The 22,934-nt window shown below is 63.0% G+C and overlaps 2 protein-coding genes across 7 annotated transcripts; one reads left to right on the forward strand and one right to left on the reverse strand.

Moving 5' to 3' along the window:
• Nucleotides 1-18,162, forward strand: PLXNA3 (plexin A3). 6 transcript variants are annotated; one of them, XM_064574759.1, is made up of 33 exons: nucleotides 5-523; nucleotides 2,351-2,974; nucleotides 3,305-3,844; nucleotides 4,292-4,474; nucleotides 5,359-5,487; nucleotides 5,558-5,658; nucleotides 5,927-6,050; nucleotides 6,147-6,303; nucleotides 6,383-6,482; nucleotides 6,655-6,769; nucleotides 6,938-7,337; nucleotides 7,426-7,616; nucleotides 7,701-7,846; nucleotides 7,918-8,038; nucleotides 8,147-8,283; nucleotides 8,393-8,563; nucleotides 8,836-8,929; nucleotides 9,016-9,255; nucleotides 9,332-9,475; nucleotides 9,555-9,789; nucleotides 9,886-10,028; nucleotides 10,108-10,364; nucleotides 10,470-10,536; nucleotides 10,666-10,812; nucleotides 10,901-11,060; nucleotides 11,217-11,320; nucleotides 11,527-11,623; nucleotides 11,808-11,998; nucleotides 12,325-12,494; nucleotides 12,836-13,048; nucleotides 13,251-13,401; nucleotides 14,241-14,350; nucleotides 14,766-15,364. In XM_064574759.1, the coding sequence occupies exons 1-32, from the start codon at nucleotides 266-268 to the stop codon at nucleotides 14,334-14,336; spliced, it is 6,006 nt and encodes a 2,001-aa protein (XP_064430829.1). In that variant the 5' UTR covers nucleotides 5-265; the 3' UTR covers nucleotides 14,337-14,350; nucleotides 14,766-15,364. The 6 variants fall into 6 exon arrangements, with proteins under 6 accessions (XP_064430830.1, XP_064430829.1, XP_064430828.1 ...); XM_064574758.1 differs by having other exon boundaries at nucleotides 6-523; nucleotides 14,737-15,364; XM_064574761.1 differs by having other exon boundaries at nucleotides 10-523; nucleotides 6,938-7,138; nucleotides 7,241-7,337; nucleotides 14,241-15,364.
• A 90-nt stretch (nucleotides 18,163-18,252) lies between these two features.
• LAGE3 (L antigen family member 3) lies at nucleotides 18,253-20,087 on the reverse strand. Its single transcript, XM_064573648.1, has 3 exons — nucleotides 19,578-20,087; nucleotides 18,943-19,071; nucleotides 18,253-18,654 (listed from the first exon to the last, which is right to left on the reverse strand). The coding sequence occupies exons 1-3, from the start codon at nucleotides 19,805-19,807 to the stop codon at nucleotides 18,540-18,542; spliced, it is 474 nt and encodes a 157-aa protein (XP_064429718.1). The 5' UTR covers nucleotides 19,808-20,087; the 3' UTR covers nucleotides 18,253-18,539.
• Nucleotides 20,088-22,934: the final 2,847 nt, after the last annotated feature.

Here is a 22,934-nt window from a genome sequence, read left to right on the forward strand (position 1 = left end):
TGCGCCCCGGCAGCAGGTGGCCCTGGACGCGCCTCTGAGCGCCCGGGCGGGGCGGGGCTTGTGCGCCGGCGCAGCCGCGCGCCGGGCCCGAGGGGGGTGTGGCGCGGGCGCGCGCGGGTCCCAAGGTTGCCGGAGGCAGCGGGCGGGGAGGAGGGGGAGAGGCGCGTCCCGCGGACGCGGCCATTGTGCGAGGCGGGGGGGGGGGTCCGCTCGCTGGGCGGGGACCCAGGTGGCTCCTGGGGCTCGGGGCGGCGCGCTGGCCTCCATGCGGCCCCGGGGCAGGAGCGGCCCCCGCCCGCGCGCCCGGCCACCCGGCTCTCCCTGGGCGCCCCCGCCCGGCGCGGTGGTACGGTCCGGGTTTAAAAGGCCCCGGCGGCCGCGGGCCTGCCCAGTGTGTGGGCGCGGCGGGGGCGCGCACGGGGCGCGGCGGCGGGGACGCGCGAGTGGGGCCGGTGTGGGGCTCGGGGGCGCGTCCACGTGGCTGGCAGGCGGCCACCCGGAGCCAGCGGCAGCGGAGGGACAGGTAGGTAGGTGGCCTCCATAGCCCGCCGCCCGTGCGGAGCCAGCCGGCTCGGCGGCCCGGGGCTCGGCCAGCTCGGGGATTGGGCTCGGCCTTGAGGGGGTCGGGCCCTGCCTCTGTGTTGCATCTCGGGCGCCGGCCCGACTGGTCCTTCGTGCCCAGCGCCAGCAAGGACCGCCGGTCTGAGCCCAGCTCCCCTGCCCTATGGGGACCCTTTGTGGCTGAGGAGCGGCCCCTCCAAGGACTGCTGCGGCGTCTCCATCCACTAGGTACTCGTGGGTCGGCCGAGGGGTGCCCCTGGTGGGAGCAGGGCGAGCCAGGCCATCAGCACGGTGGGGGGGCATTGGGGAGTGGGGCGCTGGAGGCGCATCTCTGTGAGGGACTGTCCCTTTCCTCGGGCTCTCTGCTGGCAGCGGCGTAGCAGAGCAGCTGGGTGTGCCTGTGATGCTTGAGGCTCCCACTTACAGGTGGAGGTTGGGATGGGGGCTTGGGTTGCACATCCTGCCTTTCCAGGTCTCTCTCCCAACCTGTCTCCATCTCCATTCCTAGGCTTGTATTCCTGCGGGGTGTGGAGGAGGTTAGGGTGGGATGTGCCCCCCCCCCCCGCCCTTCTCTTCTGCCTCCCTTTCTTCTCTGGCTGTTGCATTAGGGGTCCAGGATGCAGACCTGACAAAAGAGCCCCAGAGAGATGATCAGTCTGAGCTGAAACTCTGCTATTTCAAGCAGGGCCTGTTCCTTGTTCTAGCAAATGCATTTTTTCCTTTCTATCTTATATGCCTTCTTACTTTGGTTCCCTGCTCTCCCCAAGCTGGGTACCTTGTGTCCCCCTTGGGGCTGGGGTACAGAGACACTGCTTTGCGGCCTGGAGCTGGCCGGGAACCTGGGTGTGGCCTGGGGGCGAAGACCTGGCCAAGCTGGGCACTGTCCCTACGGCCCCCGCCCCATCTCCCCAAGGCCTTGCTGTATTTGGGGACATTGCTTCCTTTCCATTGGGCTCCTTGTACCCCCAAACACCTCCCCTTCCCCAGCGAACCTCTGGATTTGGAGGGAGAGCTGCACAGGGCTACCTGGACCATCTGTCTGGCTGTGCCCGAGCAGAGCCTGACTTATGTCTGTCTTGGCGCGTGGCTGTGGGGGCAGGCACAACTCGGCTTTGTGTTGCAGTGGGTAGGCTAGACAGCAGGCTCCTGGACAGCTAGCTGAGGGAGGCCCTCGGGGCGAGGAGGCAGCTGGGGCCAGGACTGGGGATGTGATGGCGCCGGGTCCATTCTCAGACCTATGCCTCCGACGTCTGACCTGGGTCTCCTGGTGGCAGTGCCACTCTGGAGTGGTGTCCTCCCCCCTCCCCAACACACACACTTGTGATTGTTCACTCTCTGCCTTTCCCCATCCCCCGACTTGGGCGTGGGGTGTCTCTGTGGCCTGGGGCTTGCCTACAGTACCTCTTGTATGTGGCTGGCCACCCTCAGCTCCGGGATCCGGTGTTTGGGATCTCATTCTGGGAGGGCCTCCCGCCTTGCCTTTCCCAGCATCTGGCTCTGCTGCCCCCTCTTGGGTGTGGCCCAGTTGAGGGGAGGCCTCCTGGCTCCTTTCCAGCAGGGGTTGGGGGATGATTGATGGCCCTCCAGCCTGCCTGTGCCGGCTGCTCGCTCATGCGCCCTGGTGGAGGCCACAGTCACCATCTGGGACTCTGGTCTGGGGGTGGATGAGTGGCCTCCACCGTCTGTGGCACGGTGCTCAGCCCGTTGGGGGCCCTAGGCCAGGTGGGGCAGGAGGAAGGCCGGCAGCCTGGGCCAGGGCCTCTGATTCGCACTTGCTTTCTCCCCTCAGGCCTGTGCCCGGGTGCAGCTGCTGGCCATGCCTGCTGTCTGCTTCCTCCTGCTGGTCCTCCCTGCCTTGGCGGGGGCCGTGGACAACAGCAGGCCCTTCCCGGCCTTCTTGGTGACAGACACTACGCTCACGCACCTGGCCGTGCACCGGGTGACTGGGGAGGTGTTTGTGGGTGCAGTGAACCGCATCTTCAAGCTGGCCCCCAACCTGACCGAGCTGCGGGCCCACGTCACGGGGCCTGTCGAGGACAATGCTCGCTGCTACCCACCCCCCAGCATGCGAGTGTGTGCCCACCGCCTGGCACCTGTAGACAACGTGAACAAGCTGCTGCTCATAGACTACGCGGCCCGCCGCCTGGTGGCCTGTGGCAGCATCTGGCAGGGCATCTGCCAGTTCCTGCGCCTGGACGACCTCTTCAAGCTGGGTGAGCCCCACCACCGCAAGGAGCACTACCTGTCAGGGGCTCAGGAGCCTGACTCCATGGCCGGCGTCATTGTGGAGCAGGGGCAGGGGCCCAGCAAGCTGTTCGTGGGCACCGCTGTGGACGGCAAGTCCGAGTACTTCCCCACCCTCAGCTCCCGCAAGCTCATCAGCGACGAGGACAGTGCCGACATGTTCAGTCTGGTGGGTGAGCCCACTCGCCGGTTCACCTTCTCGGGCCGGTGGCCAGGCCCTCTTCCCCTGGTGTGTCCTCTCAGCCCTCTCGAGAGCCGGCTCCCGTTGCCCTCCTTGCCTTCACCCTGTCCTGATCCGAGAGGAGACGAGTGGCTGAGGCCGGGAGGCCGGGCTAGGGCACAGGATGGGGCTGCTCACCCTGCCCTCTGTGGCCTTTCTGGCTGGGCTCCTAGGAGCATATGGGCAGGGTGGGGGCATGACGGAAGCCCGGGGCGGCGGGGGGGCCTGAAGTGGGGTTGTGGGAGCCTCGTCCCACGCTCCCCTCCACCTGCTCCCCAGGTGTACCAGGACGAGTTTGTCTCCTCGCAAATCAAGATCCCCTCAGACACGCTGTCCTTGTACCCCGCCTTTGACATCTACTACATCTACGGCTTTGTGAGCGCCTCCTTCGTGTACTTCCTGACGCTGCAGCTGGACACCCAGCAGACGCTGCTGGACACGGCGGGCGAGAAATTCTTCACGTCCAAGATCGTGCGCATGTGCGCCGGGGACTCGGAGTTCTACTCGTATGTGGAGTTCCCCATCGGCTGCTCCTGGCGAGGCGTGGAGTACCGCCTGGTGCAGAGTGCCCACCTGGCCAAGCCCGGCCTGCTGCTGGCCCAGGCCCTGGGCGTGCCGCCTGACGAGGACATCCTCTTCACCGTGTTCTCTCAGGGCCAGAAGAACCGCGCCAGCCCGCCACGGCAGACCATCCTCTGCCTCTTTACCCTCAGCAACATCAATGCCCATATTCGGCGCCGCATCCAGTCCTGCTACCGTGGGGAGGGCACGCTGGCCCTGCCCTGGCTGCTCAACAAGGAGCTGCCCTGCATCAACACCGTGAGCTCTCACCCCCACCCCCGGCCGGGCCCCCGCGCGCTGCCGTGCCGTCCATCCCAGGCTGGCCTGGGCACTCCCAACCTCTGCTCCCCCTCTTTCTCCCCGGGCCTGCCTTCTTGCTGTTGACGGGTGCTCTCTGTTTGTGGGATACCCTTTCTCCCCCTGTGCCGGCCCAAGCCGGCTGCTCCGTGCTCCATCTCCCGGGCAGCCCCATCGTGCAGGCCTTGGAGGTGTGCCTGGGGCCACCTGCTGCCTCATCCTCCTCTCCCTGCTCATGCCTCCTCGTCCTCCTCAGCCCCTGACTTCCTGGTGGGGGTGGGGGTGGTCCCAAGGCCAGCGGTTGGGCTTGGCTGGTGGGGAGCCAGTTCCAGATCCTGCTTCCTTCCAGAATATGGGGTCTTGTGCCCTCAAGCTCTGACTCTCACTGCCTCCCTCCTGTTTCACCAGCCCATGCAGATAAATGGGAACTTCTGCGGGCTGGTGTTGAACCAGCCCCTGGGGGGCCTGCATGTGATCGAGGGGCTGCCCCTGCTGGCTGACAGCAGCGACGGCATGGCCAGTGTGGCCGCCTACACCTACCGCCAGCACTCTGTGGTCTTCGTCGGCACTCGGACTGGCACTCTGAAGAAGGTACGATGAGGGGCTATGAGGCCTCGGCCAGGGCACGGCCCCTGGGGGAAGGCGGGCTTCCCAGGCTGGGCCCTAGGAACCTGGTCGCGCTCCACCCTCACCAACAGTAGTGCCCGCTGTGGCCCGAACGGCTGGCTCGTGTGACGGAGCCCAGGCCCGTCTCAGGGCCTCCCTGCTAGGAGAGCAGGGCCCCGGCTGGGCCGTCACTGCCAAGTCCTCTGCTGAATGAACGAGGAAGAAATGTGGGTGTAACGCCCCGCTCCCTCGTGCCCTCTTGTCCCCTCGTGGGCACTGGGGCTGCTTCCATTCCGGGACGGGGGTAGTGGGACAGGGGGAGATGGACCCTGGGAGCCGCAGTGTGCTCTGAAGGGATAGGAGTCAGGATGACCACCACGGGCTGCCCCCAGGAGGTCTGTAAAGAGAGCCTGCTGAGTTTTGGGGGGCCTGGCCTGCTCCTCTCCTGGGCCCTCATTTGCATCTGTAACCGCGTTGGGGAGGCATCATTCCCAAAGCACACCGTGCCTCCCTCTCAGGTGTACTTCTCAGTAAGTTTGCAGCACTCTCTTGTGCTGGGATGGTGTCATCGCCCCAAAACGCCCTCCCCCCAGAGTTCTCCCCCCCCCCCCGCCCCCATCTCCTCCCCGCCTCGACCCCGTGAATCTCTGCATCTCTCGTTCTTGGAGGCCTTTTGGACTGGGTGAGGCACCCGCAGTGGCTCCCCGGGATGGCCTTTGAACCCTCCTTCCCCTGCCTGTGGCGGCCTGGGGGGTGGGGCGGGCAGGTTGAGCGCCAGCCCGGCCAGGCCCTGGCTTCCGCTTGGTAAGAGCATGTGGTGCGTGCGCGTGGGGCGGCTGTGGCATCAGGCTGGCTTGTCTCGGGCCCAGGTCCGGGTTGATGGCTCCCAGTACGCCCAGCTGTACGAGACCGTGCCTGTGGCGGATGGCAGCCCCATCCTCCGGGACCTGCTCTTCAGCCCTGACCACCGGCACATCTACCTCCTGAGTGAGAAGCAGGTGGGCCCGAGGCGGGCGGCGGCGGGTGGCGGGCTGGGGGCAGGGCGGGTGCTGACGCGGCCGTCCCCAGGTGAGCCAGCTCCCGGTGGAGACGTGCGAGCAGTACGTGAGCTGCGCGGCCTGCCTCGGCTCGGGGGACCCCCACTGTGGTTGGTGTGTCCTGCAGCACAGGTGAGGGCGGCCGTGGGGGGCCCTGCTCCGCGCCCTCGTGGCCTCAGCCCCCGTCCCCTTGTACTTCACGCAGCCGACGAGCAGAACCTCTATCCCCGGGGGCGCCCCTTGGGCCGCAGGGGACGAGGCCAAGGCACACTGTGGCCTGGCACTGTGGGCTGGGCCGGCCGGCCCCTCTTCCCTGCAGGCCCGGGGGGAAAGAGGGGGAGCAGAGGTTGGGCGTGCCCAGGGGCAGCTGCGTAGCGGGCTGTGGCCTGATCCCACGCAGGTGCTGCCGCCAAGGGGCCTGTCCGGGTGCCTCAGCCCCGCACGGCTTTGCCGAGGAACTGAGCAAATGTGTCCAGGTGCGGGTCCGGCCCAACAATGTTTCGGTGAGCTCGCCCGCTGTGCAGGTGAGTGGCGGGCTGGGTGCGGCTGTGCGGGCCTGTGCGCGGGCTGAGGCGGCGGCGGGGGGTCACCTCCTCTTCTGACTCCTCTGCCTCCCCCAGCTGACGGTGGCCATGCGCAACGCGCCCGACCTCAGCGCTGGTGTGAGCTGTGCCTTTGAGGAGGTGACGGAGAGCGCGGCCGTCGTGCTGCCCTCCGGGGAGCTGCACTGCCCCTCGCCCTCCCTCCAGGAGCTCCGGGCTCTCACCCGGGGGCATGGTCAGTGGGCTGGGGCTCTCCGGGCTGGGGGCACTCGCCGGCCCGGGCTTGCTCACGGCCACCCCTGGGCTCGCTGCAGGGGCCACGCGCACCGTGCGGCTGCAGCTGCTCTCCAGGGAGACTGGGGTGAAGTTCGCCGGGGTCGACTTCGTCTTGTACAACTGCAGCGCGCTCCAGTCGTGAGTCCTGGCCTTTCTGCCGCCGTCCCGCATCTCTTCGTCCCTGGCTGGGCCGTGCGGGCCTCGGGCGGGCCCTGGCGCCCCCTTCCCTCCGTTTCCCGCACGGCCTGTAGGAGGGTGGTCGGAGGGGCAGGCCCGGTCCTCTGCGACCTCTGAAGCCTCTCCCCGCCAGGTGCATGTCCTGCGTCGGCAGCCCTTACCCCTGCCACTGGTGTAAGTACCGTCACGTGTGTACCGGCCACCCCCACGAGTGCTCCTTCCAGGAGGGCAGGGTCCACAGCCCTGAGGTGAGGCGGGCGCCGGGCGCGAGGGGGCCGGGCTCCCCGTGGGCTGGCCTCTGGCTTCTGCCTTTGCTCGCCTGGGTTTCTCGGAGCCTCCTCGGTCCGGGCCTAGCCCAGCTGGGCCCCGGGGCGGCGCCGCCGAGCGCCTGCGGCTGATGGGCGTTCTCCCCTCAGGGCTGCCCTGAGATCCTGCCCGGCGGGGACCTCTTGATCCCAGTGGGCGTCATGCAGCCTCTTACCCTGCGGGCCAAGAACCTGCCGCAGCCGCAGTCAGGCCAGAAGAACTACGAGTGCGTGCTCCGGGTGCAGGGGCGCCAGCAGCGGGTGCCGGCCGTGCGCTTCAACAGCAGCAGCGTGCAGTGCCAGAACGCCTCGGTGCGCGCCCCCGGGGCTGCGCGCGGCTGCGCGGGGCTGCGCGGGGCTGCGCGCGGCTGCGCGCGCTCTGGGCTCACGCTCACGCGGCTCCCTCTCTCCCAGTACTCCTATGAAGGCGACGAGTCCGGCGACACCGAGCTGGACTTCTCGGTGGTCTGGGATGGGGATTTCCCCATCGACAAGCCTGCCACCTTCCGAGGTGAGGGGCGGGGTGGGGCCGAGGAGCTCGCCTCCTGGGGCACCGTTGCCGTGAGCTGGCCGCCCCCAGCGGTGCCCTCTGCCCGCAGCTCTCCTGTATAAGTGCTGGGCGCAGCGGCCCAGCTGCGGCCTCTGCCTCAAGGCTGACCCTCGCTTCAACTGCGGCTGGTGCGTCTCGGAGCACAGGTGCCAGCTGCGGGCGCACTGCCCAGCCCCCAAGACCAACTGGATGCACCCGAGCCAGAAGGGCACCCGCTGCAGCCACCCCCGCATTGCCCAGGTGGGCCTCCCCCGCCCCTTTCGGTCGGCCGGGCACCCGACGGGAGCCTGGGCTCACCCTGTCGCCTCTCCTCCTGCTCTGCAGATCCACCCGCTCATGGGGCCCAAGGAGGGAGGCACCCGCGTCACCATCGTGGGCGAGAACCTGGGCCTCAGCTACCGAGAGGTGGGCCTGCGGGTCGCGGGCGTGCGCTGCAACTCCATCCCCTCTGAGTACGTCAGCGCCGAGAGGTGAGCGCGCCTGTGCGGGTGCGGGGGCCCTGGGCCCTCCGCCGCGGGCCCTGACCTTCTCGGACCCCTAGGATCGTGTGTGAGATGGAGGAGTCGCTGGTGCCCAGCCCGCCGCCAGGGCCTGCGGAGCTCTGTGTGGGCGACTGTTCCGCTGACTTCCGCACGCAGTCCGAGCAGCTCTACAGCTTTGTGGTGCGTGGGCTGCCCGCCCTTTCCCCTCCCACCCCTTCCGAAGCCTGCCCCCCCCCCCGCCCCAACCCGGCTGCCTCCTCCCTCCCCTCAAGGCTGCTTCTTGCACAGACGCCAGCGTTTGACCGCGTGAGTCCCAGTCGGGGCCCGGCGTCCGGGGGCACACGGCTCACCATCTCCGGGAGCTCGCTGGACGCCGGCAGCAGGGTCACTGTGACTGTGAGGGACGGCGAGTGCCAGTTTGTGAGGTGGGCAGGGCCCCGTTAGCCTCAGCCTGGGCGCTGCATAGGGGGCCCCAAGGGCACGTGGATCATGGCCCTGGGCTGCCTGCCCTGAGCGCCCTGCTTGCCAACGTAGGAGAGATGCTGAGGCAATTGTGTGTATCTCACCCGTATCGACCCTGGGCCCCAGCCAGGCCCCCATCACCCTGGCCATCGACCGCGCCAACATCTCCAGTCCTGGAGTCTTCTACACCTACACCCAGGACCCCACTGTCACTCGCCTTGAGCCCACCTGGAGCATAATCAAGTAAGACCCTAGGAAAAATGGGGAGCCTGGCCAGCAAAGCCTGGGGCCTTGCCTGGTGACTGGAGCCTTGGGCATCAAGTTACACATCCTGTGAACCCGAGCCCTCATAGGCACAGGGGGCAGTGTCCTCCCAACAACACAGCCCCTGGCATTCACCCGGTGCCCCCAGGCCCAGGAGGCCCTGGGCTCCCCAGCAGCCCGGATAGCTCTCCAGGGCCAGGCTGGGGGGCAGTGGGGGAGGGAGCCTGAGGCCCCTCCCCCACTGCCCCCAGTGGAAGCACTGCCATCACTGTGAGCGGGACCCACCTACTGACAGTCCAGGAGCCCCGGGTCCGGGCCAAGTACCGAGGCATCGAGACCACCAATGTGAGCGCACCAGCTGCCGTCGCCCCACCCCCTGCCCCTGCCCCCTGAGGCCTCACGTGCCAGGCTGCCCTCCTTTGTCCCCACAGACGTGCCAGGTGATCAACGACACCGCCATGCTATGTAAGGCCCCCGGCATCTTCCTGGGACGGCCCCAGCCCCAGGCCCAGGGTGAACACCCCGACGAGTTCGGCTTCGTGCTGGATCATGTGCAGACGGCCCGCTCCCTCAACCGGTCCTCCTTTACCTACTACCCTGACCCCAGCTTTGAGCCACTTGGGCCCTCTGGTGTGCTGGATGTCAAACCTGGCTCCCACGTGGTGCTGAAGGTATGGGTGGGGCACAGGGACGGGGAGAGGCAGGGGGGTGGGGAGCCCCGGCTGTGACCGTGTCCTCCACCCACAGGGCAAGAATCTGATCCCCGCAGCGGCTGGCAGCTCCCGCCTCAACTACACGGTGCTGATCGGGGGCCAGCCATGCGCCCTCACGGTCTCCGACACGCAGCTGCTGTGTGACTCGCCCAGCCAGACGGGCCGGCAGCCTGTCATGGTGTGTGGGGGGTGGGGAGGCCACCAGGGGCGAGCGCGGTGGGCGGGGCGGCGAGCTCAGGGCGGGCTTGTCCCCGCAGGTGCTGGTGGGCGGCCTGGAGTTCTGGCTGGGTACCCTGCACATCACGGCTGAGCGGGCGCTGACCCTGCCGGCCGTGGTGGGCCTGGCGGCAGGCGGTGGCCTCTTACTGCTGGCCATCACCGCCGTGCTGGTGGCCTATAAGCGCAAGACCCAGGATGCCGACCGCACGCTCAAGCGGCTTCAGCTGCAGATGGACAACTTGGAGTCCCGCGTGGCTCTGGAATGCAAGGAAGGTGCCTGGGCCGGGGGTGTGCTGCAGGGCGGGGGCGGGGGGGGCGGGTGTGGGCTCTTCCCTGCTCCGCTCACTCTCCCTCCCCGCCCCTCCACAGCCTTTGCTGAGCTGCAGACAGACATCAATGAGCTGACCAATCACATGGATGGCGTGCAGATCCCGTTCCTGGACTACCGGACCTACGCCGTGCGCGTGCTCTTCCCGGGCATTGAGGCCCATCCGGTGCTCAAGGAGCTGGATGTGAGTCCCTGCCTTGCCTGCCCACTCCTCATCCCCTCCGGGGCCACCCCCACTCTCTGAGACTCCCTGTCCCTCCCAGACCCCCCCCAACGTCGAAAAGGCCCTGCGCCTCTTTGGGCAGCTGCTGCACAGCCGTGCCTTCGTGCTCACCTTCATCCACACGCTGGAGGCCCAGAGTAGCTTCTCCATGCGAGACCGTGGCACCGTGGCCTCGCTCACCATGGTGGTCCTGCAGAGCCGCCTCGATTACGCCACGGGGTTGCTCAAGCAACTGCTGGCAGACCTCATAGAGAAAAACCTGGAGAGCAAGAACCACCCGAAGCTGCTGCTGCGCAGGTACTACGAGGCCCCAGCCCCGCCCCCTGCCAGCCCCACCCCTGCCAGAGCAGGTCCTGCCTGGGCCGCCCCCTGCCCGCTGGCCCAGCACCCCTTATGCCCTAGGACCGAGTCGGTGGCTGAGAAGATGCTTACCAACTGGTTCACGTTCCTGCTGCACAAGTTTCTAAAGGTGCGCTGGGGGGGGGGGGGGGCGGCGGGCGGCGGCAGGCGGGTGGCCGGACGTGACCGGGGGCGGGGGGGGCGAGAAGCAGCTAACTGTCCGGCAGGCGGCAAGCCATGTGCCCGACCCTGGCTGCAGGAGTGTGCCGGGGAGCCGCTTTTCTTGCTCTACTGCGCCATCAAGCAGCAGATGGAGAAGGGCCCCATTGACGCCATCACGGGCGAGGCACGCTACTCCCTGAGTGAGGACAAGCTCATTCGGCAGCAGATTGACTATAAGACGCTGGTGAGCCGGGGGCCGGGTGGACAGGGCTTTGGGCACGAGGGGAAGAAGCCTCACTCAGGCGCCACCTTGTCCTTGCCCTCACCCTCAGACCCTGCACTGTGTGTTCCCGGAGAGCGAGGGCAGCGCTCAGGTCCCAGTGAAGGTTCTCAACTGTGACAGCATCACCCAAGCCAAAGATAAGCTGCTGGATGCTGTGTACAAGGGCATCCCATACTCCCAGCGCCCCAAAGCTGAGGACATGGACCTAGGTGACCTGCCCTTTCCTTTCCTCCTGGCCCCCACCCTGTGGCCACATTACATTGGCTGGCATTCACACCCCCACTTGGGCTCTGTCCTCTGAGGGGAGCGGGTCCAGGGACTGGGGGGCTCCGAGCAGGACCTCAAGGGCTGTCTGTGGCCTGCAGAATGGCGTCAGGGCCGCATGGCCCGCATCATCCTCCAGGATGAAGATGTCACCACCAAGATCGAGTGTGACTGGAAGAGGGTCAACTCACTGGCCCACTACCAGGTGAGGGGCTGGGGGCCTAGTCATCCCCAGGGCCACCGAGGAGCCACGGCCCTGCCCTGAGGACACAGGAGCTGGGGCGCTGGCTTCTGCCTTCTCTTGCCCCTGCGTTCCCGGTCCCTCCTCAGGGTCGGGGGTGGCGGTGGCTCCGGCCCCTTGGCTCCTCAGCCTCCTCTTGCACTGCCGCCCTCCGCCTCCGGGGTTTCCAGGTGACAGATGGTTCCTTGGTGGCGCTGGTGCCCAAACAAGTGTCCGCCTACAACATGGCCAACTCCTTCACCTTCACTCGCTCCCTCAGCCGCTACGGTAGGTGCCTTCAGTGTGGTGGCCTTTGCCCTTGGGAGGCCTCCTAGAGGTGGGGGTGGGCCAGTGAGAGCAGGCAGGGCCCCCCCTTCGCCTGCTGGGCTCCTGGAACAGAGTGGGGCAAGAGCCGTGGTGATGGCTGGCCTGGCCCCACTGGCCTGAGGGGCATACCTGTCCTCGGCCCCAGAGAGCTTGCTGCGCACGGCCAGTAGCCCCGACAGCCTCCGTTCTCGGGCACCCATGATCACGCCCGACCAGGAAACTGGCACCAAGCTGTGGCACCTGGTGAAGAACCACGACCACGCCGACCACCGTGAGGGGGACCGTGGCAGCAAGATGGTCTCAGAGATCTACCTGACGCGACTGCTGGCCACCAAGGTGTGTGGCTGCCCTGAGCCACTCCGGCCTCGGCACAGACAACTTCTAGCCTGGCCTTGGCCCTGCGGTGGGCCTGGCCTTGGCCCTGCGGTGGGCCTGGCCTGCCCTGGGGGGAGGCCGCGGGATCGTTCACGTCTAGCGGGCCTTTCTCAAGGCCTTTGCTCCAGGAACTCCCAGCCTGGGGCTGAGGCGGACGCTGGGCCTGTCTTGGGCGAGGGCCCTGCGGGGAAGCCCTGCCCACTGCCTACGCCCCGGCCCCCTGTTGTGCTGCGGGGCCGTCCCGGCCTGGCCCCCTCACGGCCTGTGCTCTTGCCGAGCCCCCACAGGGCACGCTGCAGAAGTTCGTGGACGACCTCTTTGAGACTGTGTTCAGCACGGCCCACCGGGGATCAGCCCTGCCCCTGGCCATCAAGTACATGTTCGACTTCCTGGACGAACAGGCCGACCAGCGCCAGATCAGTGACCCTGACGTACGCCACACCTGGAAGAGCAACTGGTACCGCCTGGTGCTGGGGCCGGGTGCACGGAGGGGGCCGCGCGGGGAGGGCAACGGATGGGGGCTGCACCATGGCCACCGAGTGGGGGGGGCTGGGGGCGAGTGTGTGTCCGGACATGGGCTCTGCTGGGCGTGTGGGACGCTGGTCGCGGGGCCGCCATGCAGCACCGATGCGGTGAGGACTCGTATTTCTCACTACATGAAGGCTGGCAGAAAGTTAAAGAAAATACCATTAAGCTCAGTATGTCACCCCGGCTGTCTTTGGGCGAGATGTGCACAGGCCGGACGGGGAGCAGAGAAGGGAGCAGGGGGGAGCCTCAGGTGCCCGTTCCTCTGCTCAGTCTGCCCCTGCGCTTCTGGGTGAACGTGATCAAGAACCCACAGTTCGTGTTCGACATTCACAAGAGCAGCATCACGGACGCCTGCCTGTCAGTGGTGGCCCAGACTTTCATGGACTCCTGCTCCACGTCTGAGCATCGCCTGGGCAAGGACTCGCCGTCCAACAAGCTGCTCTATGCCAAGGACATCCCCAACTACAAGAGCTGGGTGGAGAGGTGGGCCCTGCCCTGCTGCCCCACGCTGGGTTGGGGGGCGGGAAGCCAGGTGTGCAGCCCAGGGAGCCTGCTTTCCTCCACCCCGTCCCCCCGCCCACCCTGGCCGTGTCAGCTTCAGGAAAAAGGCCCAGAGAATGGCCTGAGAGCCGGGGCAGGGGTTTTGGTGGCACCTGCCTTTATGACCGACTCAGAGTTCCAACAGGTACTACCGGGACATTGCAAAGATGGCGTCCATTAGCGACCAGGACATGGATGCCTACCTGGTAGAGCAGTCCCGTCTCCATGCCAGTGACTTCAACATCTTAAGCGCGCTCAGTGAGCTCTACTTCTACGTCACCAAGTACCGCCAGGAGGTGCGTGCCAGTCCCACAGGCCCCCAGTTGTTAGGCCCTGACCATGCACTCGGTGGCAAAGGCAGGGGGCTCCATGAGGGCGAAGGGTGCTCCAGGGTGCCAGAGGGGACAGAGGAGGCATAGGGCCTATCTCTTGAGATTGGGATTTGAGGGACCTAGGAGAGAAGCCACGGGCCAGAGAACAAAGTTCTGGTTGGGCAAAAGTAAATGCCCAGGGAAGGGATGGGCTGGGGGAGATTGGGGGGGTGGGGCCCAGAGGGGTGAGGCCAGAAGGTAGGCAGGGCTAGTGCCTTATAGGGCCCATGGCATTTGTGACTCCAGCCTCAGGAGGTTGGGAACACGGAGGTATGGACTTGAGGATGTATTATTGCTGGAAATAAGAACCCGTGAGCCAGGACACGGCCCCGAAAGCCCTGAGCCTGCACGAGCTCACCAAGGGCGGCCGAGAGCGGCGGCCCACGCACCGAGCCCTGGGGCCCTGGGACACTCGGAGGTGGCAGAGGAGAGAGGGAGCCGGCAGCGGAGACTGAAGAGGGGCGGCCAGGGCTCTGGGAGGGACCCCGAGAGTGCAGGTGCACGGTGACCTCCCGGTACGGGAATGAGCCGTGCCCACGCGCGCACGCACGCACGCACCCGGGAGGGGTGGTCAGGGAGGAGGGAGTGATGCGCCCCCGCCGGGGGCTGCTGACGGTCACGGGGCTGGGGGGGGGGCGGCCAGAGAGGAAGGGGTGCGCCGAGGCGCGAGGGAGGGCAGAGCTCAAGCTGGGGAGGAGGGCTTTGCCCCGAAGGCACCGGCCCCTCCTCGCCAGCCCAGCGCGGGGGGGACCCTCCTCCCCCAGGTTCTCAGCGCTCTGGAGCGAGATGCCTCTTGTCGGAAGCATAAGTTGCGACAGAAACTGGAACAGATCATCAGCCTCGTGTCCAGCAACCCCTAAGGGTGGCGGAACCGGTGAGGAGGAGGGGGCGTCTCAGTCCTGAGCTGTCCTCTGGGCTGAGCCCCGGATCCGGGGGGCAGGGGGGCGGGGGCCGGGGGGGTCACCGGGCCGATATGCCCCCCGGCACACCTGGGCCCCATTCATTAGTGCCTTCCTCTGGGCCCTGCGTGGGGGCAGGGGTGACAGGACCAAGCCCCTGACCCCGGCAGCAGCAATACCCCTGCCCTCCTGCCCTCCCTCCCGCCCCCCTGCCCTCCTACCCCCTGCCCCCCTGCCCTCCTTGCTATTTATACCCCCAAGCACCTATTTATTTAATTTATCTCCACCTCGCCATCTCCATCCGTAACTGTGTGTCCCTTCTCCGGGATGCTGTCGACCTCGCGCACCTTCTCTCCTTGAGTCGTCCTGGCTCCTCTGTGACACCCGCAGCCTTGGCCTAGCCTCTGGCACCTCCCCCTCGCCCCGCTCCCCCCCCCCCCCCCCGCCATGGCTGGCCCCGCCCCTCCCGAGCAGGGGTGTTGGCACCCAGCACTCGGGGGTGCGGGTGAGTGGAGGGAGGGCGACGCCCCCGAAGCCGCCCTCGGGCTGTGGCTGTGCCCAGGGGTCTCCCCGCAGCTGGGCCACGGCATCCCCTCCGACCGTCTCGGGAGTCGGACTGTATACCTTCTCCCAGGGCCCTGGCCTGAGCATCTGGACGCCTATAGCCAGGCTTGGGCCGGGGCCTGAGCTGGGCCTGGGGACTCTGGAACTCTCCTTCTCCCGGCCCTACTGCCAAACTTCCTCAGTGTTGTCTGCACTTGGCCCCGGACCCCTCGCCCCTCAGCTGCCCTGCCCTGCGCCTGCCCCGAGTGGCCTGGCCGAGGCGGCCGTGCCTTACTCCTTGGTTCTTCTTCTTCCTCCTCTGAGGGATCTGGCCCCGTCTCGGGGTCCCGAAAACCCAGTTCTCTCCCCCTTTTGGGCATGAGCTTTTTGTTGTTGTTGCTGTTGTTGATGTCATCTTTTTTCCTCATTAAACGTTGGGAAAGCGGAGTCGGGGTGTGGCTCTGTCCTTGGGGCAGGTGGGTGGTCGGCGAGCAGGGAAGCAGGTGGGGAGGCTGTCGGACTCTGGAGGGGCGGGAGGGAGGGTAACTCATTGCAGGGGTCCTGAGGATCTGAGGAGGGCCGGGGCCACGTCCAGTCCATCACCAGCCAACCCTGGTGGCTCCACCTTCAAGATACCATCCAATCTGCTCCCTTCTCCCCACCTCCACTGCCCCCAGCCCGGTCCCAGCTACCCCCGGCTCCTGCCGGGATGCCAGTCTCCCCGCTCCTGTCCCGCCTGCCCTCATCCTATGCTCAAGCAGCAGGCACTGGGAACCTGAGAAGCTGAAGGGTGGATCTTGTCCCACTCTGGGCAGAGCTCCCCAGTGTCATCATAGCACCCAAACGCCTTCCTATCTGACCACTCTTTACTGCCCCAGCTGCATCTCCGTCCTGATGCACCCACCTACTTCTTACCCACCCCCACCCCCACCCCCCACCCCCGAAAACACACACACACACACCTGTTAGAGTCATGCAGGTGGGGAGGAAGCGGGATGCAATTTCAAATAGAGTGGCCAGGAATGATATTTGAGTGAGCCAGCTGGAACGCGGGGGGAAGAGAGTTCCAGACCGGAAAGAGCCAGTGCAAGGGCCCTGAGGCAGGTGTGGGCCTGGCGTGTTTCAGAGAGGGGAGGAGGCCAGTGTGGCTGGATCGGAGGGAGCAAGGTGGAGAGGAGAGGGGAGGAGGCCAGAGAAGATGGCGGGGGGGGGGGGGTGGGGTGGAGGCGGGGGTGCCCGAGTCACATCCGACTTTGTGGCCACTGTAAAGGGCTCTGTCTTTGTCTCTGAGTGAGAGGGGAGCCCAGGGAGGGTTTGGGATAGAGGAGTTTTGTGACCTGACTTGGGTGTTAGCGCCGCCCAGCAGCTTCAGCAGTCCATCTGTGGGGCCAAGGCGGTGGACTGTGGTGGTGGTTACAAAACTATGCATTTGTCGGGGCGCCTGGGTGGCTCAGTCAGTTGAGCGTCCGATGCTTGGTTTCGGCTCAGGTTTGATCTCCGGATCCAGAGATCAAGCACCACGTTGGGCCCCGCGATCAGTGCAGAGTCTGCTTGAGATTCTCCCTCTCCCTCTGCTCTCCCGTACTTGTGCGTGCATTCTCTTTCTCTAAAATAAAATCTTTAAAAAAAAGTGATTTTTAAAAAGGAAGAAATAGACCCTTGCTGTAGCCACTACAGCTGCTGCCTGTCAGGCGAGTCTTCATTGTCATCGTCATCCCGACCGCCACCACCATCCCCAGTGACAGTGTCTCTCTCCCCACAGCGCGCACCATGAGCAGTCTCCACGTGCTGCAATGGCAGACTTTCTGTTCATGCATATGGAGTAACAGGGAACAGATTTATCCTACCACTTACTTGAAAGAACCCCCCAAACCAGACAGAATAGATGAAACACACACTGGAAAGAAAGCAGGTATCGGGGGCGCCTGGGTGGCTCAGTCGTTGAGCGTCTGCCTTCGGCTCAGGTCATGATCCCAAGGTCCTGGCATCGAGCCCCACATCGGGCTCTCTGCTCTGTAGGAAGCCTGCTTCTCCCTCTCCCGCTCCCCCTGCTTGTGTTCCCTCTCTCGCTGTCTCTCTGTCAAATAAATAAAATCTTTAAAAAATCTGTCAGAGAGCCAGTGGTGACAAGAGGGCTCATATTCTGGAGAGTAATTTTGCACCTTTTTTAAAGATTTTATTTATTTGTCAGAGAGCGAGCGAGCGCGGGAGAGCACACAGCAGGGGGAGCGGTGGGCAGAGGGAGAAGCAGGCTCCCCGCTGAGCAAGGAGCCCGATGCAGACTCGATCCCAAGACTCTGGGATCATGATCTGAACCGAAGACTCAACCAACTGAGCCACCCAGGTGTCCCTAATTTTGCACTCTTGAGTGAGAGTTTTAAAGAACAGTAGGGCTCCTGAGTGGCTTAGTCGGTTAAGCATCTGACTATTGATTTCGGCCTGGGGCATGAACTCAAGGTTGTGGGGTGGAGCCCTGAGTTGGGCTCCATGTTCAGCAGGGAGTCTGCTTGAGATTTTGTCTCTCTCTCTAATAAAAATATTTATTTTTTAAAAAATAATAATCTTTAGAAAAATAGTAAATATTTGGGCGCTCTCCTTTGGCCTATCTCCCTCACTTGTGCTCTCTTAAATAAATAACGTCTTAAAAAAAAAAAGTAAATAGGGACGCCAGGGTGGCTCAGTTAGTTAAGCGTCTGCCTTTGGCTCAGGTCATGATCCCAGGGCCCTGGGATCGAGTCCTGCATCGGGCTCCTTGCTCAGTGGGGAGCTTCTCCCTCTACCTGCCTCTCCTCCTGCTTGTGCTCTTTGACAAATAAAATCTATAGAAAAAATAAAAAAATAGTAAATATTTAACCAAGTAAATTCTACCTCTTTTAACTTATTGTAAGGAAACATCATTGATGCAAAGATTTATACGCAAGAGTTCCGCTGAATCACTACCTCTAATCTGGCAAAGTTGAAGAGAATTTAAATGTTCAGTAAATTACATCATAATGCATCTTTCATGCATCCATTTGAGAATGTTTTTAAAGAGGAAAAGTTCACATTCGATGGGGGAAAATATCAGGAGACATGCGAAACATGCAAAATATTACCTCTTATTTTGTTATCCATTTAGCATATAAACACAAGGATAAAACTGAGGACACATTCCAACGTGTGGAGAGCCGCTGATAGTGAAGGACAGAACCTGCGTTCTTCCATTTCCTAACCTGTCTTCAGTCACCTTTCCCTCCGCAAGTACCCGCATCCCAGAACCTCCCCTGCTACCAGAGGACAAAGGGAAGACTATCCGGAGGTGGTGCCACAGTGGAAAAGAAACTTAGACACGGAATAGCAAAGCTCAGTTTTATTTTCTGCAGTAACAAACATTTAAGCAGCAAACAAAACAAATGGACCCTGAGTGCCCTAGGGCCAGCAGCGGCAGAAGATCAGGTCCCCCTAACACCAGAAGCTCAGGCCCCCCTAACACCAGAAGCTCAGGCCCCCCTAACACCAGAAGATCAGGCCCCCCTAACACCGTTGCAGCTACTACTACAGGGATGACTGCCCCAGGGAAGGACGCAGTGCCTTGGGAAGGGACAAGAGGTTAGGCCTTAGCCCCCTCTCCCCAGCCCAGGCTTAGCGGGAAACGGGGGGCCCAAAGCGCCGCATGGTCTGCATCACCAGGGAAAGCTGATCAAGAAAGGTCATGATGGAAATTCGGAGGAGGCGAGGATCTTTAGCTCTCCAGCGGCTGAAAGGGAGCAGAAAAGACAACCAAACTGGAGGTGGAAGCTTCTCCCCTTCCTTGCTCTGCCGCCCCCCCAAATCCAGTACACGAACCCTGACATCCCCATGAACGCCCCCCTCCCTGTACCCCAGTCCAGGCTGCAGGGAGACTGCAACCCCCCCCACCCCGCCCTGGCCGGGCCCTGGAAGTAACCCTTTATGGAGGATCTGTGTGTCCGGCAGAGCGCCCAGCAGAGTGGAGACCGGGCCTGCCACCTGCTGCCACTCCCAGCCGGCCCCTTCCAGAACTTACACGGCCATGACGCTGCCACTCACTGTGAGCTGCTTCTCAACAGCCCCTCCGTGGGGTTCGGCATCTGGGGCCAGGGACCCATAGGCGATCTCCGCCTCCAAGCCGGACGGGAAAGGCACGCAGAGGGCACTGGAGGAGATTCGCTTAAGGCACCATCCAAACGACTTTGTGCCTGGGCCCCGCTTCCCAGGCCACCCTGACTGGCTCCGTCCCCTTCGGGACAGCTCCCACCCCCTCCCGGCCCTAATCACGCCCAGTCACCCCGAGACCTAAGCTCCGCTCTCATTTCTCAACCTCCCCGTCCCCCGCCCCGTGACGCCAAGCCTGGCCCACCCCGCCCCCGTTGGGTCATGGCCCTGCTCTCCCTCCTTCCGCCCCCGACCCATCCCTCTTAAGCCACCCCGTCCGCACCCCGCTCGCATCTCTTTGCCGCGCCCCCCTCCGCCGGCACCCCCGGCTCCCCTCTGGGCTGGTTTCTTTCCCTCCACACCAGCCCCGGGCCGGACACCCCCAGCCGCCCGCGGTTACCGCTGCCCCTCTCCCTGTCCGCCCCCAGGCTGCCCCGACCCTTCCGTCCCTCTGCAGCCCCTGGCGCCCACAGCCAGCCCCCGGCCCAGGCCCCCCTACCCCCCCGCCGTCCGTTCGCGTAGGATACAATACGTGTATTCGGCTTTCCAGCCTTGGAATCTTGGAAGCAGCGTCTCCGCCTGGCCCCGGCACGTGCCGTGGGCGCGAGACAGGCCGCCCCCGCGCTACCGGGAAAGCCGGGGCCGCCGCGGCCACCAAGGCAGTCATGGCCGTCCCGGCCGTTGTCCACGCCTCCCGCCCCGCCGCCCGCGCCTGCGTCCGCTCCTGCCGCCTGCATGGCCGCCTCGACCCGCCTCTCGGGAACCCCGCCCTCCAAGGCGACCTTAGGGCTCCTGCGCAAACAGGCTCCTAGTGAGGCCGCCGGGCATGTGGTCGCTTCCTGCCCAGTCGGCCTTTCCGCCCTTGGGCCCTGGGGGACCCCCCTGGCTGCCTAGCCAATGAGCGCTTCCTCACAAAGCTCAGCGCCTTCGCACGCAATGCAACTCGGGCTCCCGGAGCGCCCGCGACATTCCCCCATCGTCCCCTCCCCCGTGATTCTGCGGGGCCCCTGGCTAGTCCCCGTCTCGCTCAGCCGGCTCTGCCTTGAGCTCCTGGAGGCCCCGCCCCATGGCTGCCTAGCCAATGAGCGCTCTCCACGAAGCCCCGCCCCCAGGGCTCGGTGTGATTCCCAGGGCGCCTGCGCAAAACGACCCTGCCCTTGGGAGGCTGCGGGGAGTATGCTCGGTTGTACCGAGTCGACCCGGCGGCCCGTGGCTTCCGGGAGACCCCTCATGGCTGCGTGGCCAGTGAGCGCTCCTTCGCGAAACACTGCCCCGTAGAGTGACGTGTGACCCCGTCGCACCTCCGCAAACCCGTTGTGCCTCAGCTCGACCCCCGCCCTTGGACCCCTGTCCAAGACCTCGCGTGAGGCCACCAGACTCGTGGCCTGTTGCCCGCCCCGTCTCTTCCTCGGGTTCAATGTCCCCACGACATGCGGCTCGACGTCCTTGCAGCGATTCGTGGATGGGAGATGGGAGAGAGCCCCCGACGGACACCGGGCCGCCCCCGCCCCCATCGCGGGTACAGGTGGAGAACCCAAAGTGGCCTTCAGAGGGGGCGACCCCTGAGATGAGCGGATCAGATCTGCGTTTTGGAAAGATCCCTAAGTGGCTCCTGTGGGAGGGCAAGCCTGCCAGCGGGCAGAGCCCCGCGGAGGCGAGGAGAGACATGGTGGTCCCTGGAACTCAAGTAGTGGCCGTGGAAAACGACTCATGTCCTAGAGGCAAAACCAGAGTGCAAAGCGGAAATCACTAAAATCCCAACTTAGTAAACTACGGTATGGATAGATGCACAGAAAGCCTGGAACAATACCCCCAAGTGTAAATACCCATTATCTCCGTGTGGTGGCATTGTGGGGGATTTCGAGTTCCTTTTGGGGTTTTTCTTCCCCCCCAAAAGACCAACAGTGATCTTACATGACATTTCTTTTCATTTTCTCTTTTATTATTTTTATTTTTATTTTTTGTTTAAAGATTTATTTATTTGAGAGAGAGACACAGCAAAAGAGGGAACACAAGCAGAGGGAGAGGGAGAAGCAGACTCCCCGCTGAGCAGGGAGCCCCATGCGGGGCTGGATCCCAGGACCCTGGGACCATGACCTGAGCTGGAGGCAGACGCTTAACGACTGAGCCACCCAGGCGCCCTCTTTTATTTTTTTTAAGTAGTCTCTACACCTGACGTGGGGCAAAAAACTCATGTCCCCCAGACCAAGAGTCGCATGCTCTACTGACTGAACCAGCCGGCCGGGCACCCCCATAATCAAAAAGGTGTTTTTAATGTGACATGAGATTCCACTGTGGAATGTTGTGTTACTTTTCTGTGTTCCTCCTTTGGTAATCATAGGGAATTACATAAAACTGAACTATATCATCAAATCCTGCTGGATCTCCCCTCAAAACAGACCCTAAGTCAGACCACTTCCCTCCCTCTCCATTGCTAGTCCCGAGTGGAAGCCACCATCTGTCCAACTCCTTCACCAGCTTCCTGACTGGTTTTCTACTATACTTTTGCTCCTCTACAGCCTGTTCTCCACACAACAGAATTACCTCTTAATTTTTAAAGTAAGTCACATCACATTGCATCCCTGTTTAAAATCCTAAAATGATTTTCCATTGCCCTTGGAATCGTATCTAAACTCCTTGATGTAGCTTATAAAAACTCTGTGTGGGGCGCCTGGGTGGCTCAGTCGTCGGTTAAGCAGCCAACTCTCGGTTTCAGCTCAGGTCATGATCTCAGGGCCATGAGATCTAGCCCAGCATTGGGCTCCATGCTCAGCAGGAAGTCTGCTTGAGATTCTCTGATCGTCTCTCTGTCTGCCCCTTCCCCCTCTCAAAAATGAATAAATAAATCTTCAAAAAAACTCAACTCTGTGTGACCTGAGCTCCCAGCTCGTCCATCCATCCCCTCACCTGTCTGCTCCTGCATTCTCTGTAGCCTGTGGGGCCTTCTTTTTGCTCCTGACCAAGGGTGGCCTGCCCCTACCCCTTTGCATTTATTCTTCTATTTGGAAGACTCTGTCCACAAACCTTCCCATGGTTGGCTCCTCCTTGTCATTAGGATCTTGGCTCCAGTGTCACCTTTGAAGGGCCGTCTGGGTCACCGATCGAACATACTCCCCCCAGGCACCATTCATCACATTTGCCCATTTCAGTCTACTGCATTGCATTTATCATAATCTGAAATGACAATCTTGTTTTCTTTACTTTTATATCGTTCGTATATCTCTCTGGTACCTTTTTGTTGTTGTTGTTCTGTGCAGTTTCTTTTTAAAGATTTATTTATTTATTTTAGAGAGGCCATGAGCAGGGGGAGGCACAGAGGGAGAGAGAGAGAAGCAGACTCCCTGCTGAGCAGGGAGCCCAACACAGGGCTGGATGTCAAGACCCTGAGATCATGACCAGAGTGGAAATCAAGAATATCAAGAATCAGATGCTTGACCGACTGAGCCACCCAGGCACTCCCATCAGTGCAGTTTCTGGAGTATGAGGTTTGCTGCTTGTTTAATGAAAGAGAGTATTAAATACAAAAGTCATCACTGTCTGGACCCAGCAATCCCACATATAGGCAGTTACTTCACAAATATGGAACAACATATGCACAAAATCACGAACTGTAAGATAATTGGTCCTAGAAAACTACTGGACACCATATACATGCCCATCAGCAGGGAACTGGTGAAATCAACTATTGTTGTGTAAAAAAAAAGCAAAATGCAAAGGACACACACACACTCTCTCTCACAGACACACATGCTTATTAGAAAAAAAAAAAAAGGAAGGAGAAACCTGAAACTAATGAAAATAGTCACCTACAGGGAGTTGAGATGGTGTGGGATTTCTTGGATCATACCATTTTGTGTAGTTTTG

Source organism: Mirounga angustirostris, unplaced genomic scaffold, assembly GCF_029215605.1.
Source record: "Mirounga angustirostris isolate CCGP_5_RB_7025 unplaced genomic scaffold, mMirAng1.0.hap1 SCAF_11, whole genome shotgun sequence".
NCBI classification, from domain to species: domain Eukaryota; kingdom Metazoa; phylum Chordata; class Mammalia; order Carnivora; family Phocidae; genus Mirounga; species Mirounga angustirostris.